At 49.3% G+C, this 25,787-nt stretch overlaps 1 protein-coding gene across 1 annotated transcript; it reads left to right on the forward strand.

The window, feature by feature from the left end:
- Nucleotides 1-5,803: 5,803 nt before the first annotated feature.
- Nucleotides 5,804-22,800, forward strand: FAM107A (family with sequence similarity 107 member A). Its single transcript, XM_065642682.1, has 4 exons — nucleotides 5,804-6,177; nucleotides 14,603-14,777; nucleotides 18,546-18,702; nucleotides 19,845-22,800. The coding sequence occupies exons 1-4, from the start codon at nucleotides 6,069-6,071 to the stop codon at nucleotides 19,950-19,952; spliced, it is 549 nt and encodes a 182-aa protein (XP_065498754.1). The 5' UTR covers nucleotides 5,804-6,068; the 3' UTR covers nucleotides 19,953-22,800.
- Nucleotides 22,801-25,787: the final 2,987 nt, after the last annotated feature.

Raw genomic sequence — 25,787 nt, forward strand, 5'->3', positions numbered from 1 at the left:
GGAAAAAGTCTTAAAGTTTCTTCCAGTGGATGATTTCACTGACGTCTCTGGATCAGTCCCAGCTGCTGCAAATGAGCACAGATAGACCAGAATTCAGCAATAACACAGGAGATTTAGGCAACAGCTTAGACAACATCTCGGCATCCAGGAGCATGTAAGAGACATTTTCATACAGAGCACCAGGAGCAGCAAGAGGGTATCTGAGGCTATTTGAAAGCAGTGGTAGAGTACAGTTTGGCTGACCTCTAAATTGTATGTTTTGTGGCTTCATCACACACAGAAATGCTGGCTTCAATCTGCCAGACATCAATGCCTTGTTCTGGGTCATGACAATTTCTTTCAAAGCCTCTGGGTTAAGCAATAAGACTTATTTTAGTCAATGGATGTGTTCATTCATTGAACACCAACATTCCGGACAAAATACCTTTCTCTGTGCTCATCTACTCCCGAATAGGCTGGGCAACTTCCAACCCTGCTAATGGTGCCTCCCTCCCAAAACTAGATCTGTGAGAGATTCACATCAGCTGTCAAGCTGGATGGCATTTTGCCCACTTTAATACCTCTTTATAACCATAATCTGATTGCAGCAATTTCTTGCCTAATTTATTAGCTCAGGCGTTGGCTGTAGTGCAGTACAGATGCTAAGATACCACTCCTTAATGGCATCTGTATTGATCTGAACCTGCCTGAAGCCATCCTCCTCGCCTTTCCCGTGGCTCGCAACCTGACCACGCTGATGGCTTGTTTCCCTATACTGCTTGCATCAAAGCACAAACGTGCCAAAATTACCAGCTATCAGTTTTGCTGCAAGTAAATATTAGAGCGCCCACGTGTAGGACAAGTAACACTGATTGATGGTTTATACAGAGAGGCTGGCTTTAAGCTGCGGTTGGAGCATTGCACTCCCAAGCAGGGAGCCGCGGAGGAGGATTCCTGCTTAGACCCGGTGTTTCAAATCAGCCTACACCTGCGAAACTGCCTCCAGGCATTTGCTGCAGGAGTTCTTTGCTGTGCATCAGTCAGGGCCAGGAACGGTTCTGCTGGGGTATAATGATGCCCAGGGTATCTGGGAGTAACATAGAACAGTAGAAGTACATGAGACTACTTGCTATTTATACTATATGTTGCTTCGTTGCATTTAACCCCACTTAATAGCTAATTCCAGCTCAAGTGGTAAGTGTCCCCACTGACATGGTTGAAGCAGCCTGGGGATCCCAGGCAGGAGCTGGCCTGTGGGTTGGAAGTGGTACCTGCTCCCATTAGCCGTGTTTCCAGGATCCTCCTTCTCTTGCTGAAGAAATCCCTGGCCAGGGCCGCTGCGGGCTGGCTGCTGCTGCCATGGATGGAAGCACCGGGTGGGCTTGGGGCAGCTCCTCCTTCATCCACCTGCCCCACGTGCATCCGTCCTGCTCACCTGCACAGGGGCACAGTATTACCATCTGATGCTAGATTTTGTTAGTACTTCTTAGTCCTGGCAAGATGCAGGCATTTTCCACCCATTTACTGCGATACACCCTCCCCATCTGAACCCTCACTGTGAAAACAAAGCTCTGTGACTCCTGCAGTACCTGCCCCCCTGCACGGCAGGGTCGGGGACAGAGTCCTGTCCCCATTTTGTCCCATGGTGAGCAAGTAAAAGTCTCTATCATTTGAGCAATCATTAACTCCCCTCCATGAGCTGGGGAGGTGTGAGAAGTCATGCTGCTCTGCAAACACACTAATGGCTGGAGTGGAGATTAGCGGGAGTGTGTTTCCAGCCACCCCGTGCCATGGAGGTGACGGGGTATCAGGGACAAGGCACCGCTTCAAACAGCCTGCATGTCCTTGGCTTTGCCACCGCCAAGGTCACCAGCACGGTGCAACCAGCACAACTCCTCAGGTTGTGCTGGGATTGCACTGTGTGTGCAGGGGGACACAGAGCGGGAGGGAGGGCCGGTCCCCACCATCGCAGCCAACATCTCGCATTAACCCAGCGGAGGAAATGTTTAACCAGCCTCCAGGCCCTCCCTGCAGCAGGAGGTGAAACGCTGTCTGCCTTCGAGTCCGGGCGACCTCAGTGGGGCCAGAATTTTGTCTGAGGATCAGGGGTCTGGACACGACTGACAGTGATGCTGCACTCCCAGCGCCATGCTGAGAGCGAGATTTAATAAAGATACAGGCAGGGCCTGGCAGAGCTGTCTGCTCAGTAATTCACAGCTTGTATCAGGCTCCTCGGCGCTGCGGCCGGACAGACAGCGAGCCCGTCTTGGCGGCGGCGTTATCTCACTGTCATTGCGTTCCTGTCAGGCTGGCTGCATTGCACAACCACAGAAAAGCCAGTGTTTGAGTTGGGAACTCACTTGACTTGTCTGGGGCTTTTTAATACACGGGAGACGCGTCCACACGAGAAAGCTCCTGGTGCCACAGCAATTGGCTAGACCAATGGCAGCCAGCACCTAACATCACTAGCAAAGTAACTCAACGGCTGAAAGCCAGTCTAATATACAGCCCCAGTAATGAGGACCCAGCTGTGGGCTCCACCAGACCCACCTTCCTCCTTCAGCATTCACCAATTAACCGGACAGCCACCCATCAGTGACACTCTGGGGCACAATCAGCACAGCATTATCTTCTCTTTACTTACACATTGAATGAAAAGACAACATAATTTCCTCAGCCAGGCAGAGTCCGAGTCCAAGGCCCAAGAAATCATAGAATAGAATCACAGAATCATTTTGGTTGGAAGAGACCTTCAGGATCATCGAGTCCAACTGCAACCTAACTCTGGCACTAAACCACGTCCCTAAGAACCTCATCTATGTGTCTTTTAAACCCCTCCAGGGATGGTGACTCCACCACTGCCCTGGGCAGCCTGTTCCAATGCCTGATAACCCTTTTAGTGAAGAAATTTTCCTAATATCCAATTTAAACCTCCCGTGGCACAACTTGAGGCCGTTTCGTCTTGTCCTGTCGCTTGTTACTTGGGAGAGGAGACCAACCCCCTCCATGCTGCAAGCTCCTTTCGGGCAGTTCAGAGATCAGAAGGTCTCCCCTCAGCTCCTGTTCTCCAGCTGAACCCCCAGCTCCCTCAGCCGCTCCCATCACACTTGTGCTCCGGCCCCTTCCCCAGCTCCGTTCCCTTCTCTCAACTCGCTCCAGCACCTCAAGGGCTTTCTTGTGAGGGGCCCAAAACTGAACACTGTATTCAAGATGGGTTGTCACCAGTGCCAAGTACAGGGGGACGGTCACTGCCTTGGTCCTGCTGGCCACGCTATTCTTGATGCGCACCAAGATGCTGTTGGCCTTTTTGGCCACCTGGGCAAATGAGCCCTCTGTTGCCACACGTGGCAAAGAGCTGTGTCAGAGCTGTGCCAGAGCCACCCAGCTCTTCTGCCAGCTCCCGGCACAGGGACTCCCCAGGACTCCCTCCTCTGAGGGTCACATCTCCAAACCAGACCCTCACCTGTAAACCCCCCACAGCATCCACAGCAACATGGGGCCATGTGGGGCATGGGAGACATAAAAAGCGACGCTGGGCTGAGCTCCCCGTGTCACCTTCTACTGGGACATGAAGCCATTTCATAAGCAACATGGGGGCAGTTGGTGAATGACGCAACTCCTTGTCTGCAGGAGCCACTCCAGATAAATATCACCCAGCAATCAGCCGCCTTCACACAGTCACCTTCAGGGAGCTACAGGGGGAATACAAAGGCTTTTTGTCAATCCCAAAGACTCAGGAGCACAGGGTGAGATTGCTTCCTAATTTAGATAGCAAAGAGAACTGTTGTGCAAGGAGGTCCTAGAAAAAATAGCTTGGCCAGGAGAAGTCCTTTGGTTCAGGACTGGAGGTTCTAAGCACCCCACAAACCCACTGCCCTGCAGAGAGGAGCCCAGATCTGCAGCTGGGAAGGCACTAGGGCATATCGGACAGAAACATGTCCAGAAAATTTAGCTTGCGTTTTTCCAATTTCTTTTGCTCAGTCGAAAGCAGGTGTTGATGGATCACAGCCCTTTTCCACTCCCTCATCTACCAGCCATAACCACACTTGGGAGCTCAAAGTGGGTTTAAATTGATGCTTTTTCCCTGTTTTGACACATCTCTAGTGAACCCACAGACATGAAGCTCAACACCAGGTGTTGAGCTTTAGCATGTTCAAAGGCAATCCACGAGGTGTAGTGCAACCGTCTCTTTTTCAGTTCAAATTTGAGCCAAATGGTTTTTTTGGAGCATGCGAGTAGCCAGGCTATGGGGCAACGGGCGATGTGAGGAGAATCTGCACAGCCACAAAAAGCTCACAGGGCACATGTGGACTGCAAGGCAGGTTGCAGTTTGAGCAGACAAACTGCACAGCCTCTCCACTTAAAGCCCTTTCCTCCACCACAGCCTTGGTCTAGGGGCAAAAGCTGTATTGGACCTTCAAACCCTGCCTGTGTCTAACCCACGCCTGATGGGGCTGGGCTGACCATGCACATGCAAGTACACGTACACACATACCAGCCACAGGGGAATGCAGACCAGCCTGCCTCTCACCTCCTGCACTTGAAACTCCACATCAGTTAAATTTAACATTTCCTGGTCAGGAGGTTAAAAAAAAAAAAAAAAAAAAGAAAAAGAATTTTTTAATGACAGTAGCAAATGACGAGTAACTCTTCCTACATTTCTTCTCCTGTAACAGAACAATACCTGCACAGTCCTTTCCCATTTCTCTCTCTTTTCCTCCAGAAAGAATATTCCCTTCAGCCCAAGTGTCCAGGTGGCAGTGGGAAGCCCAGGAGCGGTGGCTCGGGTGAGTCCAGCAGCCTATGCTCCCCAGGGAGAGAGAGGCTGGGATGTCTACTCGCACCTAGTGCTGCTGAGCCCTGGGCTGGAAAACACAGCTGGGATGGGGGGAAAAATGCTGGGATGAGGGGAAAAAATGCTGGGATGTGGAGAGGAGCAAACTGTGGAGAGGTGAACATAAGTGAATAAGCACCCCTGTGGCCTGGCCCCTTTCTGCAGTCCCTCACGGAGACGGGAGCATCTGGTCGGGAGGTGGCCATGCTGGTGCGTGCACCCATGGGTGCAGGAACGTGGCTGGTACCCGCACCGCGGTGGTGCCCCACAGCATCCCTTGTCTCCTTTCTTGGGGTGGAAGTAGTTTCCTGCCCACCTCCTGGGACGAAAATTCTGGGCATCTGCAGGCTCCAAAGGGCAACCTGGGCAGAGCCAGACCACAGCGCCCACCCCAGAGCTGCTGAGGTGGTTAACTCCTCCTTCAGCTTTGCAGCCTCTGGATTCCCAGGCTGTGGCAATTCAGGGATGGCCAACATGGTACGTCCAGCCACAGCAAGGATGGGGATGAGGGGTCCAATCCAGGCAGGGGCTGCATCTCAGCAGGATGAGACCCAGGGCAGCGATGCAGCAGCATCACACAGCCCTGGTGCCACCAGGACACCCATGGCCCACCCCCAGTGGCTGCGTCTACCTCCTGCAGCCCTTACCCATGAGGTGCAGCAGCTGTTCCCCCAGGACCATGCAGCAGTTGGTAGATGACGGGGTGTTGCAACACGCCAGGGAATAATCACGATAACTCGAGCGGTTGCCCTGGTGCCGGGCTTGGCTGTTGCAGTGGTTGCTAAAGAGAGTGGGCGTGCGGTTTCCTCTGGGGCGATCTGATTTCTCCGGGAGCATGCTTAAGGCACGCTTAGGAGAAATCATTCTCCGTGGAGCAGGGACACAACCTCTGCACTGGCAGCAGCGGCCACACTGAGCGGGCTGATTGGGCACCTGGGCAGAGCTGTTTGCTTTGGGGGGAAAAAGCAATTAGCTTGTTCCTCTGTCCTGGGAAAACATCATACGGCAGCGAAGACCAAAGGCAGCATGTTTCCGGGGCAGCAGAGAGACCTTTGGGACCAGCACTGAGGAGCGGGCAAGGCCACCAGCTGCTGCCATCTGAGCTCCAACCCTTGCTGGGGTCCCTGTGGGGTGACGAGAGCAGCAGGGAGGGAGCGACAGTGCAGCGGCCACCTCCACGTGACCCTCTGTCCCTGCTCCCGCTGGAGAGACCTGACAAGAGCCGGGCAGCTTCGTCAGACTCTGCCAAAAACTCATGCAGGCGCGAGCGCAGCCGGGCAGAAGCAGCAGCCTCAGCCCCATGTCATGGGGCGCAGGGCAGCACCTGCCCCCCGGGCTCCCCAGGGCCACGCTGCGGAAATCAGGTAAGTCCAGGACCGCCTGAGCTGCCTCGGGGGGTCCCCACGACTCTGCTGGCTCCCCCCTGCAGGGACAGGCTGCTAAGCTTCCATGGGATTAGTCTGCGCTGCATACATGTTTGCGCACAGGTGACTTGGGACCCTGTTTTAAATTTTATTTGAGATGTCATGTTACTTTGGTACTTCAGCAGCTGGCTGAAAAGCTGCCCTTCTGCTTCTGCCTTTCAAAACAGACCCATATCCCGCAAAAAATTCTCTAAGCAAACCCATGTTGCGATTCAAACCTTCTTGGAGAAGCATTGGGCTGGACAGGGGGCACTTGCTAATATAACACAATCCCTGCAAATCAACATGGGAGGATTTTCCCTGTATTCAACAAAATACTTTTGAGCTACCTTAAAACATTCATTAATGATTGATGTGTGTCTCTTTCATAGGCAGGCAAATGCGCAGAGAAAATATTTGATGAGATATTAAAAGTTTGGAATTATCAAGAAATATTGCTAAGCATCTGTCATTTCTTAACAAAACTAAACAAGCCACTCCAAATGCCGCTTGCAAAAGGCACAGGGCTGACGCCCCTTGGTGATCGCTAACAGAATGGGATTCCAGCTTTGTTATCTTTGCTTATCACAGTCCAAAGTAATGAAATGAAATTATTAACCAGCACACTCAACCCTGCCTGCCTGCAGGCAGAGAGGAGCTTGCTGCTGCTTGACTGTACAGGCATTTCCAGCATTAGCCAACACAAAATGAGGTACCAGTAACTTCCACACACCAGACAGCTCAGCTAGTCCCAAACCTGCTGGGATTGCTCTCTTCCAAATACATGTGATGGGTAGAAAGCTCAGTGGGAGACCAGGGTGACATCTTGGGTCCTTTACATTCGGGGTGATGGCAACTGCTGGTGTGTGAGCTGAGCCGGTGCCCACTCTGTGCCCCCCTCACATGGGTGCTGCTCTGGTGTAAATGGGGGACCCCAGTCCCACGGGCTGCAGTGCTGGCACAGCGCTCGGCAAGCGTGAGCAGGACTGGGGGCACTGGCTATCCTGGTGGGAGAACATTGTCTGTACTGGTGGGGAGCACTGGCTGTACTGGTGGGGAGCTCAGACTGCACTGGTGGGGAGCTCAGACTGCACTGGTGGGGAGCTCAGACTGCACTGGTGACCCAGCCCCAGCATGTGTTCAGCAGAGAGGCAGGGACCGGGGTGAGATGTGGCAGCAGTGCCAGGAGCTGCAGGGCCCTATCTCCTGCCCCATTTTACATTTCCAATAGGGTTTTCTTTCTCCTTTCCAGCCCTGCGACCTCGTGGGGTTTATTCCTGAACACCAGGGCTGAGTGAAGGCGAAGGGACCTGGGGTATCCCTGCCTGCTGCTGCCACCTGATAGCTGGGAACTGCTTCCCACAGCAGCCACATCGAGTTACATTCACCCTACTGCATTATAAATACCAGAGTTAGCCTTGCTTAATTATTTAAAACTATAGATTAAAAGCAGACAAAGGCTCTTCGCCTCCTTTCCGGAGCGCACATATCACTTATCGGTGATACGGTCGCCTGGTGACAAGCAAGAAGGAACATGCCAGGTCCATCGGCATGAGATGCTCCCGAGCTGCTGGCATGGCAGGAACCAGAGGGTAAAAATCACTGTGAGGGTAGAAGCTGGTACCGTCTTGCCCAGGGTGGATAACAATTAGCATCTGAGTCTTTGGGCTCGCATTATTATCATTATTATTATTATCACCATCATTATTAACGTCATCATCATTATTAACATCATCATCACCCATCACCAGGGCAGTAAGCCACAGCAGTCATTAAGCTAACTAACGTGAAGGAATGACAGATATTTTGTCCCAGGCTCAGCCGGGTAACAGCAACACGCGGATTAGTTGGGACATTAAGGCACATTTTGCAGGCTCAGCTGCAGGGATTCACCCACCAAAGGGCTTCCAGGCACAGCGAGTCACCCCAGCGGGCAGCACCCACATCCGACCTGCTAAAGCCAGCACCTGGGTGCCTTGTCCTGCCCTGAACCTACTGATCACACAGAAAGTAGCTTCCAAAAGCAAGTGCCCACCTTTGAGGTCAAACCACTCATCCTCCCGGCGTCAGATCCTCCGCAGCGCAGTTGCACATTCCAAAGCTGCTCTCAGCCCACAAAGCTTTGGGGCTCACAGAGGCGAACGTGCAGTTGCTTCCCTGTCCCATGATGCCAACCCCAGCTATCCTGTGTTTCTAAGATACAATTAATTAGTGTTAGGAAAATCATGCAAATTACCCAATGCCATCAATTCAAGAATCCAAAACTAAAGACAAACTTTCAGCTTCATTCTTCGTAGGATTTAACATACAGCATGACCTCTTGTCCCGTTACGTTTTCATGGGAAAAGCTGTAGGGCCGAACTCCAGCTCCACTTCAGAGAGTGGAAATGCGTTCTTAGGAAGTGGACTGCCTCAGCAGCATTGACTGAAAGTTCGTGCTCTAAAACGAAAAACAAAGTTAACTTCTGGTTAATGGCTAGAAGTGTGCATGTACCAGTGCTTAAAAGGAACGGCAGCTGATTTAAAGATCACACGCAAACCCCTGGTGGGGGTGTGAGGACAGATCCGCTCCCCTCAGCCGTCCCAAAGAGGGGTGTGAGGGATGATCCCCTCATCCTGGGGAAAGGAGGGCTCCCCAGGGAGTGGATGCCATCGGGGGCCATAGCCCAGAAAAGGGAAGGTTGCCCCCAGGATTGCAGTTAAATGTGTCAGAAACTCACATTATTTCCCAGGCTCAGGTTACTTGTGTAAATAGCTTTAAACTAGCTCTACTGACGCATAATGAATGTGTTGGTTTTGCAGTCTCTTTACTTGCAGGATGTGTATGACCAGCTTCTTTCAGCAGCCCTTCGTTAATCTGTTGGTTCTTTTACAAAAGACACATTCATTAATAAATCCCAAGCATCCAGAAAACCAGAGGTTTTTCTCTGTAGCCACACTTCTAAGTGATCATTTCTGCCCAGGAAACAGTCCCTTGGGTCAGTGTTTTTACAAACCCAGATCCAGGACTCTGATCCTAGGTGTCCTGAGGTTTTTGCCCAGTCTTGTCCCTTCTACCAAGTAATCGGGTTTCACAGAATTACAAATAGCAACATGCTCTGAGCTTGGATCCCATTCCCTTCTGCCTGTTTTTACATGGATGGCATTTCACAAAGGCCCATCCTCTGCCCAGAAAGGGATGCCCAGACAGTATTTTTAACAAAAGCAGTTTGGCCATCATCTGCCCTTATTGACAAACCTCTCCTGAGATACTCCAGTTGGAAAGTCAGTTCTCAAACGGCACAGACGGCAGAAATAAAAGACTGCGAACTATGGTTGCTTTATAGATTTCAGCTAAAGCTAAACACTGACCTGTGTTGCAGAAGACAGCACGCCAGCTTTGCGAGTTAAGGATGCTGAGAAGCATCACAGCAGCGTTGCATGGGACAGGGCGCTGCAGAGCGGGGCTGAAGGGAGAGAAACTCAGTTTGCAGGTGGCATGGAAAAGGGCTGAGGGATGTGCAGGGGAAGGGCGAGCGAGTTGCAGGAGGGTAGGACATCAAGGAGAGTTTGCAAAACAAAAGCAAAGGGGTAGAAGGCATTTCACAGGAAAACCTGCAAAAAAGCAGCCAAGCTATGGTTTCTTGCTGCACCCTCTTTTATACAGTTGCAAGTTGAGAAGTGCTGGGTAGGAGCCCAGACTTCCACCCTACAGTTTTCTAAACCAAACAGCTACGGATTAATTTTCTTTCCAATTTCTTTTGTTTTTTCCCCTTGTGAAGAACGGCTGGAGCCATGCAGGCAGCACCCCTCGGGTTACCTGCCCTTTCCAGCGCCGTTAATCCCCTTAACATTCCTGGGGATTATTTCCATCCCGCCTGGATGGTGAAGCCGGCTGCCCACGGCAGCACCGGGAGCAGCACACGGTCTGATGCAGAGGGACCCACGGGGCAGCCCACCGCGGAGAGACAAGTCACTTAATCCTGAATAAATGCTCTCTGTAGGGCATCTCCTCTGAGGGAAAAGCAAAAAGCAGCAGCGGCAAAGGGAAGGAGAGCTGAGTCCCCGTGTTTGCAACCTGTCCCTGGGCATGAGCCAGTCCTCCTCCTCCCCAGGAGCATGCTAAAACCTTTCTCCTTGCCCTGGGCTGCAGAAAAGCCACTCAGCACCCCAAGCAGCACACCACATCTCATGGTCCCAGTAGGGCACAATTAACGTACTATTTGCAAAATTCAGGTTTTCAAAGTCATTTAATGTTGCACCACAACTGCCTGATATCCTGTTCCCCAAAAAATTGGAGCTGAGCATAATCAGAAGTGGAAACAATTTGCTCCAGGACTGTAGAGTGATGATTTTATCACAAGTCTCACAGGAATTTGGAAATTTATAAGCATTTCCAGGTGAGCAGGAATTTGCGCTTTGCTTTAGGTCAGAACAGGCCAAGATTTTACAATGATATTTTTTTCCTCCAACCAGTCCCAGACCCTGGGGCAGGGGGGTGGTTGGTCTCTGGGCCATCTCAAAGATGCTGAATATTCCCTGTGGGGGGTCTCTTGGAAAATTAATCAAGTCTGGGAACTTGTTTCAAAGCTACGGCTGGGAGAGGAGATAACGCCACGTGTGAAGTCCAAGTACCTGCCAGTGGCCCTGGCCTCCTCATCCAGGCAGCCTTGCTTTTTACTTACAGAAAAGTCACTTGGAAATGTACCTTTCCTAGAAAGCCTCAGACTTCTAGAAACGAGGAAAGGGAAAATATTTAAAAGCAAGCAAAAGACTGAGTATGTTGAAGGAAGCACAGCTACTTTTTATAAGCAACTCTCCAGAGCAGATCTATTTAAAAGGTCACCCTGTCTTTCTGAGTACAGCACAGGGTATTAAAATGCACATGTATTTTTTTGTTTATATCTTGCCAAGAACAATATAAAAATGTCTAACACCTTTTGCTGATTTATGATGGTGGCCAAGGAGGTGCCAGAGCAGAGCCTTGTTCACTGAGCTACGGCTGAATCATGCAAAACCAGACATCCTGCTGTAAATCCACTGCAGAGACCTGGCTTGATTTATACCTCCAGCACTATAAATACTGACAAAAAGCAGCCTGATAGCAGTCTGTCTCCCCTTACATGGACATGAATTACATCAGGTCTTGAAGATGATAGATCTACTCCCTGAGAAATATTTTGCACTGGGTCCCTATCTGCCAACCTGCAGGAGAAAGGATGCCCCATCCTTACTCCCAGCATAACCCCACGCTGTGTTTTAGGCACACCAATATTATTATATTCTCCTTTATCTTTTTCTGCTCAATGCAAATGAGACATTCCTTGAATTATTCCAGACTAAGGTCTTCTGAAGGTTTAAAGTGCTGTTCTTGTAGTGAGGTTCAAGGCTCCTTCCAGTCCCGGTCAGGTACAAGATCAGGGCTTTGACTTTGTCCCCAGGGCAGCACCAACACCCACTGGAAGGCAAAGCCTCGGTGCCTGCACACCCCTGGGCACGTCTAGCACAGCGAAAACCAAGCTCAGAGCTACCTGCTGTGTCCCGGCCCCCGCAGAACTGTTCACACAAATGCACTCATTGTGAGGACTTTTGCATGCTGATTTAACAGCCGCCTGGCCAGAAATGCTTCCAGTCCATTTCAGTTCCTCCTACTCCTTCCTTCCCAGTAATTTCTTCATTTTTACTAGTTTCAGGGAAAAGTTCCCCATCTGCCTTCAGTAAATAGGCTGATAAATCGCTGCTGCTTTGCAAGCCTCAGCCATGCAATGTTGCACTGCAGCAGTCTGGAAACAAGCGCATCAGCCAATTCAAAACCTCCAGGCTCACCACGGTGCTCCCCCAAAATACTGCATAAGCAGAGGGTCCCCCAAGGCGAGGGCAGGGGGGCCTTCCCTGAACATGCTGGGTGTCCAGGGGGTGGAAACACCACAAGACCAAACTGAAGGGCTGGATGACACCGTGCAATAGCACTGTATGTTGCTGGGCATTAGCCCTGTGTGGGTGTGGGGACAGCCTGCCCCAAGTGAATGTCCTACAATCTGGGTCTTGGAGGTGGGGAAGAAGGGACTCCCACTCCTGAGTTGCAAAAGCAAACCCATACATCACGGAGGCAGGGGGAAAATGTCCTGTATAAGTTAACAATGCTGCGCCAGTGCCCCGAGAGCTAGCACAGATTAGCAGCAGGGCCTGAGAACTACTTGGTATAGAAAAAAACCACCAGAGTCACGAGAGTTACAGCCATTTCCAGCATCCAGGTTGGTCCTTCAGGCTTGGCTGGCCACGTAATCCTTCCATGCTCGCTGCTCACTGCGTTATCCCCCAGCAGAGCGCAACAGGAGGATTTAAGATGGACAAATCCAAGCCTGATAAGCCTGAGCTCTTCTGCTGGATTTGGTACTCAGCACACAGGCAAGTGCAGGCATCTCTGTCACTGAAGGCTGCTCTGGTCTGAACAACGGCACAGGAACAGTGGGAAAAGGGTGACAGGATGGCACAGTGACAGTGAGGCTAGTCTGTTAGCATAGCTGTCCAAAAACGGTGTTTCCATTAAAAACACCTGGCATTTTATTTAAAAGTTACTCCATGGAGAGACTTTTTTGTTTGAAGAATAAAGACATTGCTTTGCCATTTGAAATGGGAACTCATCCATTTCATTAATGCCAAAACAAACCTTTGCTTTTGTACCTTCCTTCCCTGACTTTTGCCTGCCTTTTTTCCTGTAAAAAAAAAAAAAAAAAAAAACAAAACGCAGCAGCAGAAGAAGGCAGGGCCGGGGAGGGAAGGGCAATTTTATCCCAGTGAAAACCTGACATATTTTCTCATTGTTCAAAACCTGGCTTTCATCTAACAAAAATTAGCCGTGAAATTGTGCTGCCTTAACCCTTGGCTGTTCCTCAGTCCCTGCATCTCTCTGGAAGGCAACGCTGAGCCCCGAGGTTCAGCCTGCGGAGTCCAGCCCCGCTGGGGTTTGAGCCAGCCTGGCAATTGCCATCAAACATCAAACCACGCCACCTTCCCTTCTGCCAGCAGCAACGTATGATCCCAGAGGAAAACAATTTGACACAAAAAAATCACTGGTTCCAGATTCCAAGTGCCCTTTAAATATGTACCAAACTATTCACCCCAATTACACTCATGTAATGGGCTCTCATTTGTTTTTCTTTGTTCCCAAAGCAGTAAGGCACTGGCCGCATTAACATTCAATGAGAAGTTGTTTGATATTGAATCATTTCTTCAGCAGTATTATTCCTTACAGAATTCTGTTTGATTGCAATCCACTTTACATTTGATAAGTACTTGCTATGAAAGAATGCCCCAGCCTGCTTTCTTTTGCCTTTTTTTATTGATTTCTCTTTTAAAAGGCTTTTATTCCTTTCATACATGAGATTGCAATAAGAGAGGCAACGTTACTGAACAACTGTTTTCCTTACTGCTCCACCAACCCATATAACTTCACACTCAACCCCTAGAAATACTGTAATAATGAGACACTTAAAGACATGGAGCTGCCTACATCCTTTTCCTGGGACTTTTTGTTCTTACTGGTAAACTTCCAAATTGTTCAAGTGAATAGTCAGGAATAAATTGCTGTTTCTGAGCCCCTGATTAGATGGTACATGGAATAATTGCAGGCAGCCCCACTGTGCTGCACATTTAAAGACACAGCTTAACACATGCAGTTTGTCTTATAACTTGTGCTTTGCACTCACTTTGTGTAGGCTTTTTTTGTAAAGGAGAAATGTAGAGCACTTGGAAAATACCAACAGCAAACATGCCGTGTGGTTTGCCTGAAATCCAAGCTGTCACCACTTCCAAAACAGTGGGCTCTTGTTCCTACATTCAGAACGTACAAATTATTACAGCACGACCACATGGGCGGACTATGATTTTCCTGGCGTTGGGCTTGATCCTGATTATTAGGCCAGCAGGATATCAACGAAATCTTTCCTTGACAAGAGGTTTCAGATACAGCAGCAGTTCCTCAGGCCCGTGTTTCAGAAGCACCTCAAACCCCACAGCATCCCCTTGTGCTAAGGGACCGATGGCCTCGGCCAGGACATCAAAGCAGCAGCTCAGCACAGTCCAGTCGTGGCTGTTCCCAGTTTTAGTTAGACCTATACTGCATTAATTAATCCTTGGCACTAAACACCGCAGCCACTGAAGAGAGTGGCTGGCAAGTGATTTAAGTGATCTAATTAATATGTGTCTCATCAACAACGCCAAGGGAATATTTTTAAAAACCTCTAAAAAACCCGCACCAGCACGTGGAGGCACGTGCGTGCAGACACTGACACGGGTGTTGAGCAGCCGGGGCAGACGCCGTCTCTTCTCCCCTGTCTTGCTCCAGCAAGTTCCCACAGCACAGTGGGGTGAAGCTGCTCATGCAAACATCTCTCTTTTCTTCCAGTATCCATGTACACCGAAATACAGCGGGAGCGACCAGACAGTGGGAATATCCTGACTCACCCAGACTACATAGATGGAAACCCAGACCTCATCAAACCTAAAAAGCTCCTAAATCCTGTCAAAGCCTCGAAGAGCCACCAAGAGCTGCACAGAGAGCTGCTGATGAACCACAAAAGGTAAGAGGAGGTTGCAGCCTGGAGTGGTCCAAGAGGTGTTGCAGAGCTCAGCAGCCAAGGCAAAAGTGCCAGCAACAGGCTGCGAGTTGAAAGGGCATAATAAATCCCTTCACTTGCAAATGAACACCATGTAAATTTTGCAGTAGTCCTTTCCTGTCCTTTTCTCTGACATGGTGGTTTCTTTTAAAACAAAAGCAGAACGAAAAGCCCCCTGCTCTGCCATCCTGAAGCATCAGCAAGCACTTTGTGGAGCTGCTCGCTATTTCCGCCCACCTCAAGCCACAAGCGCTGGAAGATGCGAGGCATCCATAGAGCCCCTGCTCCGTGTCCCACACGTGTTTTCTCCCTGGTCCTGTTTCTTCTGTCTCCATCACTGACCTGCCAAGTCTCCAGCAATGTGCAGCCTTCCTATGTGCTTTAAGGTCAATCCAGAGGCAGTAAGAGCTGCGGGCTGGATGGAGCCATTGAAAGCTGGGATAGCATCAGGGTGAGATCTTCTGTACAGAGTTAATCACTGTCTCCCTAAAAATCAGACCAGTAAAGAGAGGTTAGAATTCACATTCCTGATTTTCTACACCATCACCCCAATTTAAGTCTTTGGGGGTACAGAAACAACATCAGGATAATGACACCAGGGGCTGAAAAACCTAAACCCACATCATTCCTTTGCAGCAACTGTCTGAACATCAGTGCCATAAAAGCATATTCAGTTCAGAGCCTTTTTAGCACAGCAAGAAATCTGCTGGCTTTATATTGACATTTTCTGAATACCCAGAAATATTCTGACATAATAGGACTTTGACCATCTAATTAAAAGGAGCACAGCCTCTGTTCCAAAGGACTACAGTCATTACGAGAACCAGACACATATATTAATTCAGCAAACAATCAAGTCTGCCAGCAGGGTTCATTAATCAATACTAGCGCTAGCTGGGCATGTGTTTGATTTGATTTTCACACAATCAGAAGAATTACAGGGACCATGCCCAGGCCATTCTCCAGCACTGAGGCAGACGTAACTATACCAGTCAGGTATTTTTAGAACTCTCTCTTTTGAGAGTGACCACATCCTGACCAGTGATACTGCTCAGTTTAAAGGCTCAGCCACCAGCATTGGCTTTGATCTCACAGAATGTTATTCCAGTCACAGAATGTTATTCCAGTCTAACCATGATGGACCAAAGCATCAAGAAACTCCTGCAATGAAGGTAGCAGAGACGTGTGGTGGCAGATAGGGTACAGACCCCATGGCACCAGGCTGAGCCGAACGTCAAACTGGCAAATACAAAGCGCATCATCACTTTGTACTTGAGTGCCATACCTGCCACTACGATATATCCACATATGCCATCGGATGCTGGCCGGAGGCAGCCCCATCGCAGCCATCCTGCATCTCCTGACCCCTCTTGTTTTAGACCTGTATGTCTCAGCTATCCGTTTAAACCTGCTTCGTCTCTGGCCTCCCAAATATTTTTCAGCAAGTATGCGAAACGAACCATACTGCAAACAACAATCCATCACTGCTGGTGTCTTGTCACTCTGGAATCCACCAGTTTTGCTTCCTGCTACATGTTACTACAGGATGAGCAAGGGGAGAAGGGAAGAGAAAAGGCTCTACGGCTTGCTCCTGGCTTTGCTGTTGTTTTTTCCCTTTAAGCAGCAGTAAGAAGCATCTCAAATCAGCAGCTTGCGCAATAAAACCCTTATCTTAGTCAACACCTCTGGGTACTAACAACATAGGCTGATTAAATCAAAGAGTAGCAATAAATCCACAGGCAACATTGCAAGTTGTGGCTCCAGCAAGCCAAGGCAGGTTTGCCTTCTCTCAAGCCTTGGGAAAAGCATTTCTGCAGCACCCAAGTTCTTCCTGCCTTGAAAAAACATCATCGAAGTTCTGGGGTCAACACTACACCTACCTTAACTGACGTTGTCATGAACTTTGTTCTGTCATAAAGCAAAACAAAATGAATAGCAACAGGAAGCATCACTAAATGTGGCACGGGAGGGATGCAAGAACTGGTCTCCAGCCACGCTGTGACAGTGCAGAGATCTGCTGTATCTGGAGAACATTTTCCTCTCTTGTGTGTCAGTTCAGTTTCTCATGACATGAGATGACATTCCAGCACCTGCCACCTTGCCAAGGAAGCTCCGCAGTCCACAGGGTTTGATGTCTCTGCTTTCAAACAACCTCAGCAGAAACCAACCAGCCTTCGGTCAACAGAAGCCTCCGGGTGCTGAGGAGCTTTGCATTAATAGAACACCCCAACCCACCGTGCCCTCAACAAGCCCTCAACACAGACGTGGGTCCCCTCTTCACCTCAAAACAGGTCCTCACCCACAGGAACATCAAACACCTCCCACTTTACAACAGGACTTGTAAATACTCTCAGCCCATTGATTTCAATAAGTGTTAAACCCAGACCATAAAAGCGGTCAGGCCCCACTCCTTTGCCATATGTGACAGCTACAAGGTCTTCAACTCCTTCTCAAAACCACCATTTCCACCAGCTACGTCTAGTTCTGTGTTTTCTTGCAAGATCACTTACATTCCAGTTGCTGCTGCGGAAGCGAGTCTGTGTAAACGCAGCCTCGACCGCTTCTCAATGATCTGTTCTTCAGAAACACACCACTCTGTGCAGTTACAATAAAGTCTTCTGAAATTCAGCAAATGTTCAACTTCCCAGCAACTTCAGGTTTTTGCCTTTCTCTGACAAGGACTCAGTGGGGCAGAGTCACGACTTTTAGTGATTTAAGCCAGGAAGGTGATTCCTTTTGGCATAGAGGAGATGAGTTGGTCAAACCACTACCCTGGAGGGGCAGAAACTGTCCCACGACCACACAGGAGGACATCTGGACTTGTTCCACGTTCACCCATAGCCCTACATGTCCATAACTACTCCCATGCTTCTAGGGGGGCAGAAGCTGGTGGGAAGGTGGAGGTAAATCTCGGCATCTAAATTCAGGCATGGCAATATTCAAAGTGCTAGATTTCTGATTTTTTTATTTTATTTTATTTTTTTTTTTTTGAGAACTTCTTTCATCTCTTTGCCACATATTTATGCCTTGCCTGCATGTCCTGGCCATGCCTCCTCTCCCGTGATCCCAACCCTCACAGAACAGGGCTTGGAGCAGCCCCACTGTGAGATGCTTTGAGCGGCTGAAGGGGAGTTGGGCACCTGCACCATCGGCGAACGCTCCAGATTCCAGGAGAAAAGGACATTTTGGTTTGGCCTCTTGACCCAAACTCTGCATGTCACCTCTAGATCTCAGCTCTGAAGCAAAGCTGAGATGCACCGAGGAGGAAAGGAACTGCCAGGATAATTATTGCAGATCAACATCTACCCCTGCTGGTGGAAAAAAAAATCGTCATTATTTAAAATGCCCTCAATGCTGCTTGGAGATGCCACTGACATAATTAAAACCAGCACCAGCAGGAGCCAACGGAAGGTCCCATTTCCATATCTGACCCAGAAAACTGTAGCACCTCAGCACAACAGGATTAGCAAAACTGCCACAAGCTGCACACACAGACAGCAGAGTGGTGCCCACCCCAGGCAGGCAGCCCAAGGCACTGCCCCACCAGTAAGGCGCTCCCAGTAACACCCTCGAAGTCTCGTGGATGGATTTGTGGATCAGGACTGGTTTGTGGACCAGGTCTCCCATCTTTCTATTTAGGACTGAGAAGAGTCCTGGGGTTTCTGGGCTGGCTATGGTTATACCCCAGGGTATAGGTGCTTTGGCCCTGATTTTCCTGCTTTTTATCCCCAGAGGTTTGGGCGTGGAGAGCAAGCCAGAGCTGCAGCGCGTGCTTGAGCACCGACGGCGAAACCAACTCATCAGACAGAAGAAGGAAGAGGAAGAGGCAAAGAAATTGCAGTCTCCTTTTGAAAAAGAGCTGTTAAAGAGGCACCAGAGGCTGGATCAGGTAGAACTGAGTTTTCAGTCACCCCCAGGTTATCCTCACCACCCCGTGCAAGGCACAGACCACAGGGGAGATGTGTGGGCTGAGATACAAACCAAGGAATAGCGTTGCTACCCCTCCACAAAACAGGAACCCCAATTCATCCTTTGCCGCTGCCCCACAAAGCTGCAGCCCCCTCATCCTCACAATGGGATCCCTCTCTTTAGTCCCACCTCGCCCAGGACCTCCTCCGCACACCACTGGCCCTGGGTCTCCTCCAGGTCTCACATGGTGCCCTTGGGGTACACCTTCCAGTTCAAAGCGCCCCGAACAGCATGGGGGCTGTTGCAGCACCCACCGCAGGGGTGCTCAGGATGCTCGGGTGCGAGGCCACAGATGCGCTGGAAGGCGCAAAACCTTCTGCAATCACACCCAAGCTGCTTTGGGGAGCAGTTCCTGGCATGTACTCTGGCCAAAAATATGCCTGGCGAGAGCGATATCCAGCGTGGGTGCTTGTCAGTAGCGTGGCCATGTCCAGGTGCTCTCTGTGCCCGCCCTCGTACCCAAACCAGTGCAAGAAGCCAGTCAGCTTGTTGAAAAAAAGTCACTCCCTGTCCTACTTGCCAGTATTTGCACTGCAAATGGGTGAAACTGGTTTGTTTAATTAATGACACAACAGCTCCCTTGCAATAATATTAGCCAAGGTCCCTTGAAAATCAAAGCCCAGCACTCTCAGACAAGAACTAGGGATATGAAACAAGGTGGTGTAGGGAGAGATCCATAAAGAATTTGGATATAAAAGCGAAGCAGTATAACAACTTACCCCCCTCTTAGACGATAAGCTGATGCTGAGAGCTTTTCCCAGGCTCACGGGCCTCCTTTGCTGAGAAGGATTCGAACCTTCTCCTCTTCCATGCCAGGTCTAAAGTGAAGCACTCCCCCGATTTTCTGCTGGAGATGTACCTCCCTGGAGGGAGAAAAAAAAAAAAAAAAAAAAGAAAGTCATTTGGCCAGAAAAAGAGACAGACACGTGCCACTACACACTCATTCAGCTTTGAGTAATAACAAATAGACACGCAGCAGTAATGAAGCCCACCGTTTTAGCATCGCTAATGCACTTTTGTCATTTAGCATGCACAGATAACAGTGACTCTTCTTTCCTACAGTTGGAGAAAGAGCAGGAGAAGCAGGAAGACCATGCACCAGAATTCATTAAAGTCAAGGAAAACCTGAGAAGAACATCGACAGTGACTGGGGACGAGAAAGCAGCGTAGTTTCTGCCAAAACTCAACAGGGATCCTACCAAGGCCGGCGCTAACACATACATGCTGACATCTCTGTACATGGTGGACATTCACAGCCGCATCGTTGGGGCTATTTATGGTTATTAACACTTGCTCCAGTAGAAGGCACAGAACAGGTTTTCTCAGCCCAGGAAAGTATCACTGTGGAAAAGGTGCAGTATTCGCAAAGGAAATACTCACACGAGGAGACGCAGATAGAAATGATGTTATTTTCCTCCCAGGTGGTGGGTGCATGCTAACCTCCAGCTAACTCCTGGTTAACCCTTGAGACACAGTGACTGTTTAAGCCAGGGAAGTCTGTGGTGGGATGATTTGGGGCATCCCTGCTCCTTCCCAGAGGCGGGCTTGCCAGGCACGAGGTGACAGGAGGGCAGCTGTAGCTCCGGAGCACCTCCTGGAAACCTGGTGTGGTAACTAAACAGGACAATCTGTGTATTACTGAGAAGAGCCCAAGTGACAGTAACAGCTTTCCCAAGGGTTACCGGTATTGCACCGGAGTGTGAGTCAAGCCTTGCCAACACCGTGTGTCCCAGCAGCACATCTGTACCATTAAAATATTAGAAAAATCAACCTCCGTGCACCCATACCAATGCAGCATAGGCAGGAGCAACTGATCTTCACGAGCACCTTTAAACTGCATTTCAAACCTCTTCAAAAACAGCTATTTAGGCAGTTCTGCTCAGGCAGAAGAGACATTGAACTAACACCACCAGCACCCCAAGCGGGAGGCAAATGCTCGGTGCAGAAAGCAACAGCTGGGTGTTTGCAGCGTGGGCGTTCACGGAAGCATGCAGTGATGAGGCAGCAGAGCCCTGTGGATGCAGCAGATGGACAAACTGCTTCTTGCCCCTGGACTACTGAGTTTCAGCCCCTCACCCAGCAGCTGGACATGTGCTACCATAGGGACCCACAAAAATGTCCTGTGGTTGAGAGGTGGCAATGAGGTCACATCCTACTGGTGTCAGGCTGCTGTACTGGTCAGCCTGCACACAGCTGAAGGCACTGGGAGCTACAGGGCACGTAGGTAATGATGCAAAGCTACTTGTCAGTGCTTCTCATCCCCTTTTCCAGAGGTCAGAGCTGCCTCATTTCAGTTGCCACCTTGCAAAGCTAAAAATCTTGCTCCCGATACGGAAAATCTGAGAGAGGTGGTGTGTTTGCACCATGTATTGACACATTAATGCGACACCTGTGCCCTGAGGGGTCCCCATCTAGAGCTAAAATTGCTCCTTCAGGAAGATCTCAGCTTCTTGCTTCTTACATCAGCCCTGATACAAAGCCTGAACAGCACAACTCACCGGCTGCCTTGGAACATTGGCTCTTGAACAGCCCGAGTCAGCTGGGAAGGTAAAACCTGGTTAAACCATACCTACTGTCCACAGCTTCAGTGGATCCATACAGGAATTAAGGAAAACTGGGCATTTATCACATATTTATTTAAAAATTACTAATCCTTCCCCTAGCCTTCCCAGTTAAGTGGGGTGTTTTGTTTCAGAGGACTGTTGCTCAGCCTGGCAGCTTGAGTAAAACACCTGAGTCAGGTGTCAAGAGCAGCGATACAGGTACGGGGCTTTCACAACAGGTTGGACTATAAAGTCCCTTCACTCAGTTTCAGTCTTTGAGAGCCCCATCTCATGGCACTGCCTCTGCAGTGGTTTTTAAGCTCCTTTCTCATCATGCTGGTTCTAAACAGGTCTTTATTTCAGAAATCCAGTGTGTATGGTCACTATAGGTCAAATAAGACCTGAAAGGAAGCTTTTCATATAGTTTCTGATGAAAAACATTAGGAAGAAGCAGCACTGAGTATTAAAAAAAAAAAAAAGTCGTCAGATTTCTCCAAGAAATAAAAGGTGTTGCCAAGGATGCTTGTACACGGCTGTAGAGAACACTGTATGATACTCCATAGATAACATCAGTTTAAATAACAAGCCAGAATTACTGTGCTGGGTTTTTGTGAGGGGTTATGGCACAGATCAAGTAACCTTGATCAAAGAGCTCAAAAAAAAAAAAAAATCAGCAAATTAATTTGTAATTTTGCCACAGATGGAAATGCACTCCAGGAGAGGCAATCTGTCGCTCCATATGCACCGGTGAAATCAGTGTTACCAGCTCACCCGGGCTGGGACGGGGGCATTTATGCAAGTCCTTGGGTGGGAGCCATCGGGTAAGGTCTGGGTAAGCTCAGAGCAGCAACGCAAAGGTTGAAAATATTTTGCTGCGGTCTTCTTGAGCATGCAACTATTATCTGGAAAAAAAATAAAAATAAAAATCAAGGTGTCTCCCTTTGATGTGGTGTCTAAAAAGCACAAAGAGGGGCTGCACACCAACACAGTCCATGATTGCTAAGGGGTGTCTGGGTCATTTTCAGCGTTTTCAGCTTTTCTCACCCCTATGAAGTGGCACCTGCTGCCCTGGCTGGGCTCAGACCCGCAGCCCGTACAACCTTCACCGATGCTCTTGTGCTTCACGGTGCAGCAGCATGGAGATGGCACCCAAAAAAACATCAGCATAAGCAGCACCAGGAACATTTGGGGGTATTTTGATGCTCTTTTTCTTTTAAATGAATTCCTTCCTATGCCCCTAGAACACATTCCTGAATAAATATGGTGTGCCCAGAAGATACAGTATTGATGGAAGACAATTTTTTGCACTGTATGTGTTGCCTATGTGGTATATAGTCTATATTGTGTGTTGGTGTTTTTACATTTATATAAAAATATATGTCATGCAACTCTACTTAATTAACTTACACTGTTTAATGTGGACAGTTCTGAAGAAATAAACTAAACAATGGTTGTATATTTTGCTCTTTTCCATAAGGAATTGAAAAAGCTTCGAGGATACAAGCAGACGACAGCCAAATAAACTGATTGAACATAAAAATCGGTGAAGTCTGACAGCAACTTCTTTGCTAGGGCTGTGTTAACTTACTCACCAACGAGTTGTTTCCATCATCCACACCCAATGATTCACCCATTGCTTATCCCCAGACTTCATCTCAATTTGCTGAAAGTTTAAGGGCACAAAAATTTTGGAATCAGCTTTTGTGCGCTGAAACTCCCAAATGCTTGATTTCTAACTGGCCACGGATGCCCACCTGCCTGGCAGGGTAAGACCCACAAAGTCAAGGAAACACGTTGCCCTTGGATTTAGTTTAAAAACTCAGTTTTGAACTGAAAGGTAATCATCACACTAGTGAGCTCACTTCATTATTTTTAGAAATTGTTGATGTATTTTAGCAGCAACCAAAGAGCACAGATAAGAAAAAGAGAGGGTGTTTCATACGTGCAGGTCCCACACATGATGCTCCCTGAGAGCCGGGACTAAAACTGAACACAGCAAAGCAAACAAAAAGGACTTGTCTCATTAGCAATATCCTTAATGGCAGAGACACCAACATCCCATCCAGAACAAAGCAGAGGTGGAGCCTGGATGTGTTTCTCAGACACCAGGTGCCACCGGGGCTGCCGCACTGGGAGGTACCCGGTATTCCCGACCCCCTGCACCCCGTGGCACTGGTGTGGGCAGCGGCTCATCACCAGGGGTGAGGGCTCATCACCTGAACCTGCTCTTCGGGTCAGGTTTCCAAAATATCTTCCCACCTTGTTGCCGCTTACAATAATAACGCATTTGTTATCCTACCGTGGCAGGTTGCGCACTTCATTTCCTGGCACGATCCGCACAAAGGGAAATGTCTTCATTGGAGAGCGTGGCTGTTGGTGAAGACATGGGACCAGGGACTCAGGCAGGACTTTGTAAAATGCTTTAATAACCTTTTGCAGCCCCAGACAGCAAGGTTTCAATGGGCCTTGCCCCAAGACTGCTGACACTAGTCACACACCTCCCTCCGTGCACAGACGCCAAAGGCAGTCGTTCCTGTCATGACAGTTCCTCTTCTACGAGAGAGAGTAAGAAACAATAGTTTCTGTTCTTTAAAAATACGCTGCGTTTTAGCTATGCACAAACTGCTCCATTTCCTGGATTTTTCTTACTGCCAGAGTTTTTAATACCAGCTTTGCAATTTCTCCAGGTCATGCTGGGATGTCTTTTCCCAAGCTCTCACTCCTGAAGTGCTCCTAGATAGTTTGCTGCAGTGGAGTTTCTTGTTAGGGAACCCTTATATTTTACTCTATAATTTACTTTTTGTTACGGCCTCAGAAATGGCAAATCCTGGGTTTCTTCCTCAAGCTAGCGGTATTCTCAGGCTGGCCCTGGCTGAACGCCCCTTCTCGGAACTCTCTTCTGCCTGTCCTAGGTATGTCCTTATATTTAGATCATTTCCCAAAATTATCTAAAACTGCCACAGACTGACTGATTTTGCATTGATAAAAGCATCATATGAAACCTGTGAGTCAGACATGATACCAGGGATATCCAGGCTTACAGAAAGGGGGAAAAATGCAAAATTATCAGCAACATAATTGTGGTGTGTTCCAACACACCACATCCAGGTGCTCCTATGGATTTTGTGGGTTCCCACTACGGCCCGTGAGCACACAGAGCCAAGGTGGATGAGAACGCTGCCAGGTGTGCAGCTCCGGTGGCGTTTCAGCCAGACTTTGCTAACACAAATTGGCAGTGACCTACCCAGACCTGCCCAAATATAAGCCTGCACGAACGCCAGGTTGCAAGCAGGTTTGGGGACAGGCTTCTTCCAACCTGTCATCCCTCGCCCTTCCTTCAGGAGACCCGGACCCACCAGCTGAACCTCAAACAGCACTCCAGAAGCACACGGCTGAGCGCTTCCCACTCCAGCAGAAGAAAACAGCAGAGCAAGTAGAGAAAGCCCACGCATAACCTCAGAAAGATGCTGCTGCATCCAAGTGCTGGCAACCACAAGTCACCATAGGACGTGATGCTGTGTGGCACGGACCAGGATAACCAGACGCACCTCCATAGGACACCCTGTTGCTCTGGCAGGGTGACAGAGCCACGCGGCATCTTTAATCCACCGGACAGCTCCGTAATGCACCATCCACCAGCACACCCCCTGCAACACAGCCAGCTGTTCGGGGTTACTGCCGCCCCTCACGGCCACTGGGCTTGGTTCAATCAGGCTCAAGCTTAACATTGTAGTTATGCAAAACTACACCTCATTTCCCGTCTTTTGTTTAACTTCCTATAGTAAAGCACCTCTAAGGTATTACAGCAACTCTAAGGCACGGTGAATCCCACCTGTCTCACCTCCTTCCCTGACAAAGCAGGTTCCAGCGAGAGACAAGCGGGTGAGGAGCAGCAGCACAGACTCATCGGTGGGCTCCTCTCCCGGCAGGTTCACGCTGATGTAGGCGGTGGGTGAGTTGCCAGCTCCTGCCCACCACACACCAGGACACACTGCAGCAGGGACGGATTCAGCATCGCCGGAGACGAAGGCAGCACGTACCCCACGGCAACCTCCCCTTCCCCGGGCACGGTCCATCCCCCGGCACATCCCCGTTTCCATGGCTGGCACCCCAAAACTGCGGGAAGGGCTGACGGCAGCGCCATAACCAAGCTGGGAAAACCCTGAGCAAGTCAAATCCACAGGCAAGGAACAGTGAGAGCCCAAGGGGTGCTCTCCCCCATCCTTAGCAGACTACAAAAAAAATATATATATATATATGTATATACTGGGACAGGGGCAGCGCTGAATATACTTTTGTGACAAATACAAAATACTTTTGTGACAGCGCTGAAGTGCAGCCTCCAGTGCACAAACAGCCTGAAGTGAGATCAGAAAAAGGGCATTTTGTTTTTAAACGCAGAGGCTCCGGCGCTTTCGGCAGCGGGAGCCGTGGGACTTCAGGCCACTGCCGGCAGAGGTCG

Source organism: Caloenas nicobarica, chromosome 11 (genome assembly GCF_036013445.1).
Source record: "Caloenas nicobarica isolate bCalNic1 chromosome 11, bCalNic1.hap1, whole genome shotgun sequence".
NCBI lineage: Eukaryota > Metazoa > Chordata > Aves > Columbiformes > Columbidae > Caloenas > Caloenas nicobarica.